This window comes from Dioscorea cayenensis, chromosome 15 (genome assembly GCF_009730915.1).
Source record: "Dioscorea cayenensis subsp. rotundata cultivar TDr96_F1 chromosome 15, TDr96_F1_v2_PseudoChromosome.rev07_lg8_w22 25.fasta, whole genome shotgun sequence".
Classification (NCBI taxonomy): Eukaryota; Viridiplantae; Streptophyta; class Magnoliopsida; order Dioscoreales; family Dioscoreaceae; genus Dioscorea; species Dioscorea cayenensis.
Window position 1 is genome coordinate 5,648,352 of NC_052485.1, and position 6,535 is coordinate 5,654,886.

General features: G+C 44.9%; 2 protein-coding genes across 3 annotated transcripts in view; one reads left to right on the forward strand and one right to left on the reverse strand.

The window, feature by feature from the left end:
• LOC120277316 (probable polyribonucleotide nucleotidyltransferase 1, chloroplastic) overlaps positions 1 to 733 on the reverse strand; it is a 30,190-nt gene extending 29,457 nt beyond the window's left edge. For both annotated transcript variants that reach the window (XM_039284107.1, XM_039284105.1), the window contains exon 1: positions 408 to 733. Coding sequence is in view for 1 of the 2 variants with exons in the window: in XM_039284105.1 (XP_039140039.1) it covers positions 408 to 674 (267 nt within the window). In the remaining variant the exon portion in view is untranslated. The remainder of the gene's footprint in view (positions 1 to 407) is intronic.
• A 2,415-nt stretch (positions 734 to 3,148) lies between these two features.
• On the forward strand, positions 3,149 to 6,535 carry LOC120278139 (FT-interacting protein 3). The gene is given in 3 exon segments (XM_039285061.1): positions 3,149 to 4,655; positions 4,657 to 5,727; positions 5,729 to 6,535. Coding segments are annotated over 3 exon segments (2,979 nt in total). The 5' UTR covers positions 3,149 to 3,266; the 3' UTR covers positions 6,248 to 6,535.

Sequence of the window (6,535 nt, forward strand, 5' to 3'; positions counted from 1 at the left end):
GTTCTCTCAAAAAAGCATCATTTCAAAAACTTCAAGTTAAACAACAAATTGAAGAAAAAGGAAACAATTTTTTAACTTTCTTGAATTCAAGGAAATTCTTGAGAGAGCAGCCAAATACTCACATGCCGGTCACCAATGGAACATTACACATTCCACTCAACTATCCAAACAATAACAATGAAAAACAGAAAACATAGAGGTTTACTTCAGCACTAGAAGCAGAGCAAACTACCAGAAAGAAAACTCACAAGAAATTAGGAAACTCATCAGAAACCAACGATGACATTACCCCTCAGGATAAATAAAGAAAAAAATCACTTCAAGAACTTCAAGTTAAACAACGAATCAAAAGAAAAAAGAGAAAAAACAAGTCCTTGATTTTCTAAAATTCAAAACCAAATGCTCACATGCCGATCACCGATGGGAATCTTGACAGAGATGGCCTGGGGGGCAAAACGCTCATCGTCATCACCGCATACTGCTGGACTCTCCGAGGCCATATAGGCCCTAATGGTGGATACCCTTCGCCTCATTCTAAGGACTCCAAGAGAAGAGAAAGGCTGAAGCCTGGGTACTCTGGCGAGAGGGAAAAGCCAAGAGTTACATGAGGAGTAGGAGAGAGAGAAAGAGGGAGAAAAAGGAGGTCGGCCATGGACGCTAGGGTTTGCAAGCATGGCTTTTTTCCTCCCGCTCGCGCACTCTACAATGACGAAGTAGAAAGAAGGAGAAGAGTTAGCGGCCAAGCACTGAGAGGTTTATCCTATATTTCTGAATATAAGAAGGTTTTTTTTTTCTTTTTTTTCCTTTCTATTTTTGGTTTTACAGAATTTGACCGTTGAGGCTCTGATTAGGCCAGCTGGTCCTTTCAAGTTAGGATGGGAAATTTAAATATTTTTAAAGAAATGTGATTGTTGTTAAATGTTAATGTTATTTATTTCATGTTAATTATACACATAAGCTGAGCGAAGGGTGGCCGAAAAGAGCTATGCCCCTTCTTATTTTTACAAATCCCCCATTAAAATTTTTTATATTTAAATAAATATATATATATAATTTTTACAAATTTGTTCTACTTTTATTTATAAATTTGAATGTATAGTTTTATAAATCTAGTTTTTTTTATGAATCTATATAGTTTAAACAATTATTTTTAAAGGGAGTTTTTTCCCGTACAAATCTCTTTATTTTTTTATAAATTAGTACATATGATGAAAAAATATATTTATAAAAAAATATTTAGTAAAAATTCTATTATTTGGGCTCTCTTAACTGGTGTTTGGCCCATTCAAGATTTTTTACTAGTTTCATTATAATTATAGTGATTTGTTCGGTTCCTAAAAAAATAAAAAATATAAATATTTAAAAAAAAAAATCCTCCGCTTGTGCTTGTATGAGAATCAAATGATTGCTTGACCATTGCGATCGTAACTAATAACCAACCCTAATAAACCTAAATCTAATTCAAAGGATTTGTTTCTTTAGTGACCAACTCTAATAATACTAGCATCAAGCATTAGTGATCCCTAATCAAGGCATATGCTGAACAATCTTTAGTCTTGCTACACAAGAATAACTAAACTTGTTCGAAAACCATACCTTTTGTACCAAAGTATTTAAATTACAAATACAGTCAACAATCCTGATGTACCCAGACTAACAATAAATTGCAGATGTTCCAAAATTTATGGAGCAAGCAATGTACTCCCAAGACCACATTGATTGATTGAAACATGGGTCAAACCCAACCAAACTAATTTAAAAGTTAAACTTTGACAAAATGGCTTGGTACCATCGAGTGCTAATGTGCATGAGAGGACTTGTTCTTTGAATCCTCTTCATTTATTAATAGAGCAATTCTATCACCTCGGGGCAGAAAATGGTGTAAATTTTATCAACAAAATCACATAAACTAATAATAAATAGTACTATTAAAGTTAATTCAAGATTGAAATCAAATATTATTTGGCCATTGACTCTAAATTTATTTTGTGTATTTATTCATTTTACCATCTCTATTTCAAAATTGTTCAATAAAGTTAATGTAAATTTTAATTTTTTATTTATTTTGATCCGTATGGTTGGGATGTTATAATGATAAGTGAAATACTAAATACACTTTTTACAAGCCAAGTTAATCCATGTATAAAATTACAATTAAAAATTTAATATAATTAAATTCAATACAACAAACGACATGCTACACTTAATTCAATACCTTTTGCCAATAAAATATATAATCTTAAATGTATTTCTCTTATTCATCACACCAATTATACTGATCAAAAATTTTTGAATCTTTGTGAAGTTGGTGATAATTTTTAAATATAAGATTAAAAAAATAAATATAAAAAATCAAACAAACCGGGAAACTTTAAAAAAAAAAAACTCAAAACTCTGATCCCAAAAGCCAAATCCAAAATTCATCAAATGGCTCAAACCATTTAACACATGCAGAATAAATACACAGGTATCAAATGACTCCCCAACGGCATTAGAGGGAACACGTTACCAATAAGCACCAAAACAAAAATATGGAGTAATTAATTAGCTAATCAATCTCTCTTGATTAAGTACACCTAATCAACCCCATTGCTCTCCACTCTTTTACAACCCACTCTCTCTATTCCCCCACGTTCTAATCCCACATGCTTTTCACCAACCAATTAGAATACCATCTTCATCCGACAAGATCACATAACCCTACAAACCCCAACAAAAAACTAATTCCAAGATCCTGATTTCCCCTAATAAAGTGTCATCTAGTTAAGTCTAAAAAACTAAGGAACCATCCTCATAACTCATAAGCACCACATGAAACCCGCTAGCACTTGTTATTTTCTAAAACGTTCATGCACGCCCAACGTTCATATGGATCAGGTATTCACAATAAATCACCACTATCTTCCCTACTTTATTTCAATCCTGCCATTAATGCCATTCCAACGGTCGACCGTTACGGGACCACAGTGGCAGTTTCGTGAATTTGTTGAGATTCAAGGAGGGTTTTGGAGATTAATGATCCAGACACTCCACGCTCTTCGATGCGATCCACGTGTCGGTTGTACGGATCCTACGTGTACCCATGCTACCGCTCGGGTTTTAAAAGCCCCTATCGCTGAGAGCTCACTTCCACCACTTCCTAACGGTCGACTGCTTTTTCCTGTAAGTCTAGTTCCGGCCCTGATTTTTCAACTAAATTTTTTTCAAATTGCTCGCCGGAGAGTGTTCAAATTAGGTGCAAAAAGCTAGGGATTTCGCCGGGATTAATGGCGGAAGGGGGAGGGAGGAAGGTGTTGGTGGAGGTGAGCAATGCGCGGAACCTGATGCCTAAGGATGGGCAGGGTACGGCGAGTGCTTATGCTATTGTGGATTTTGACGGCCAGCGACGGCGGACGAAGACTAAGCTTCGGGATCTCAATCCCCAGTGGGATGAGCGTCTCGAGTTCTTTGTTCATGATCCTGAGTCTATGGTTTCTGAGACGCTAGAGATCAATGTCTACAATGATAAGAAGACTGGGAAGAAGGGTACCTTCTTGGGAAAAGTGAAGATCTCCGGCTCAAGCTTCGCGAAATTGGGGTCGGAGAGTTTGATCTACTACCCGTTGGAGAAACGAAGCGTGTTCTCGCAGATCAAGGGGGAGATCGGTGTCAAGGTTTGGTATGAAGACGAGGCGCCGCCGCCGGCGACGGAGGGAGAGGCTCCTGCTGCATCGAAACCCGATGAGGCGGCTGCCACCGATGAGAAGAAAACAGAGGAGAAAGAGAAGAAGCCAGAGGACGAGAAGAAAGGAGAAGAGGATAAGAAACCTGAAGAGAAGCCGGCGGCGGCGGAGGAGAAGAAGGCACCTCCGGCGGATGCGAAGCCCGAGGAGGCGAAACCGAAGGAGGAGAAGCCAGCGCCCGCCGCAGATTCAACGGTGGTGTTGGCCCCGCCTCCGCCACCTCCGCCGCCATCACCGGCGAAGGAGCCAGCAAGCCCTGGTTTCACCGACCTCGAGCTCCGGCCACCAAGCAGCGATCGCGCCACCACCAGCTCTTACGATCTCGTGGATCGCGTGCCCTATCTCTTCGTCCGCTTCTTAAGAGCCAAGCGCGATCCGAGCACCGACCGGTCAATCTTCGCCAAAGCGGTGATCGGGAGTCACACCGTCCGTACGAGGGCCGTCAAATGCTCGGACTGGGATCAGGTCTTCGCATTCCACAAAGCGAGCCTCAACTCGACGGCGCTGGATGTGTCCGTTTGGGAGGAGACGGAAGAGAAGAAGGAGGATGGGACTACGGTCACCGCCGAGGTAAGCTTAGGCTCCGTCTCCTTTGACTTGCAGGAAGTCCCCAAGCGTGCTTCACAGGACAGCCCACTCGCTCCACAGTGGTACAATCTTGAAGGCCCCGCGGAGGAGATTACCGGGAATGATGTTATGCTGGCCGTTTGGGTGGGGACCCAAGCCGATGAGGCCTTCCAAGAGGCGTGGCAATCGGATTCGGGCGGGCTCATCGTCCATACCCGATCCAAGGCTTATCTTTCTCCCAAACTGTGGTACTTGAGATTGACGGTGATCCAGACGCAAGATCTCAGACTACCGACCTCGAGTTCGGATCTCAAAGCACGAGAGCTCTACGTGAAGGCCCAGCTCGGCGGGCAGGTTTTTAAAACGGGTCAGGGTCTCAATGGGTTCGGCAGCGAGCTCCGCTAACCCGAGTTGGAACGAGGACTTGGTGTTCGTTGCAGCGGAGCCGTTTGATCCTTTCCTCACGGTTGGGGTCGAGGACGTTACCGCGGGGCAGCAAGTGGGTCAGGCGCGGGTCCCACTGTCGAGCATTCACCGGCGCATCGATGACCGCGCCGAGCCGCCGTCTCGTTGGCTGAATTTATCCGGCGACGAAGCCCGCCCATACGCCGGCCGTGTCCACGTCAGAGTCTGCCTGGAGGGTGGGTACCACGTGCTCGACGAAGCCGCGCACGCGGCCAGCGACGTCCGTGCAGCATCGAAGCAGCTCTCGAAGCCAGCCATCGGCTCACTCGAAGTCGGCGTTCGCGGCGCATCCAACCTGATCCCAATGAAAGTAGCCAAAGACGGTTCCAGTGGTTCCACAGACGCGTACGTCGTGCTCAAATACGGCCCCAAATGGGCTCGCACCCGCACCATCCTCGACCAATTCAATCCACATTGGAACGAGCAGTACGCCTGGGACGTCTTCGACCCATGCACCGTCCTCACCGTCGCCGTCTTCGACAACACCCGCTTCAAACCATCCGACGAAAATAAACCCCCACGTGATGCCAAAATCGGCAAAGTCCGAATCCGATTATCCACACTCGATACCAACCGTGTTTACACAAACACATATCCACTAATCACAATCCACCCAACCGGCGCAAAGAAAACCGGCGAACTAGAGCTCGCAATCCGTTTCACATGCTTCTCTTTCCTAAGCCTAATCCAAGCCTACGGCACACCCATGCTACCACGAATGCACTACATCCATCCACTCAGTCCGGCGCAACAAGACATGCTCAGACACACAGCAGTCCGAATCGTATCCACACGGCTAGCTCGATCGGAGCCACCACTAGGTCCCGAAGTCGTGCAACACATGCTCGACACGGATGCGCACGCGTGGAGCATGAGGCGGAGTAAAGCCAACTGGTTCCGAGTCGTGAGTTGTCTCTCAGGAGTCGCGGCACTGGCTCGTTGGGCGCACGGTGTGCGCACCTGGGTGCACACTCCCGACCACAATGCTCGTCCACGTCCTGGTAACCGCCATGGTGCTCTGCCCGCACATGATCCTTTCCACGGCCTTCGTCTACTTGTTCTTTGTCCTCACATGGAAGTACAGAGGAAGAGCACGTGGGCCAGAGGGAGTTGACGCACGGCTCTCGCACGTGGACGGTGTGGGCGCGGATGAGATCGATGAGGAGCTCGATGGGTACCCGAGTGGGCGCACAGCCGAGATCGTGCGAGCCAGATATGATAGGCTAAGAGCGCTTGCAGGCAGGGGACAAGTGTTGCTTGGTGACGTGGCAGCACAAGGGGAGAGAATTGTGGCGTTGATGACGTGGAGGGACACGAGGGCAACGGGGATATTTGCGGCGGTGTGTTTACTCGCGGCGATGGTTTGTTATGTGGTGCCGTTTAAGGTGATGGGTTTGGGGATGGGGTATTACTATCTACGTCACCCGAGGTTCCGAGGTGATATGCCACCGGCGCCGTTTAACTTTTTCCGGCGATTGCCGTCGTTTGGCTGATAGGATTATCTAGCCTAGCCGTTGGGGTTTGTTGGTTGTTGATGTTTTGGTTTGGTTTTTAAGGTTGTTGATTAATATTAATTATGTTAATTTATTTTTTAATTTGTTGTTGTGAGTGCTAATAAGAAAGTAATGATTTGACCGTTGTGTTGTGGGGTTCCGAAGGAGAAGATTGTGTGGACCATTGCGCTTGCTTGAATGACCGTCTTCCTTTTGTTTCTTTAATTGGTTATATTGATTATATATATGATTGATCATATCAGGTAGTGGAAATGTCAATTTATTTGA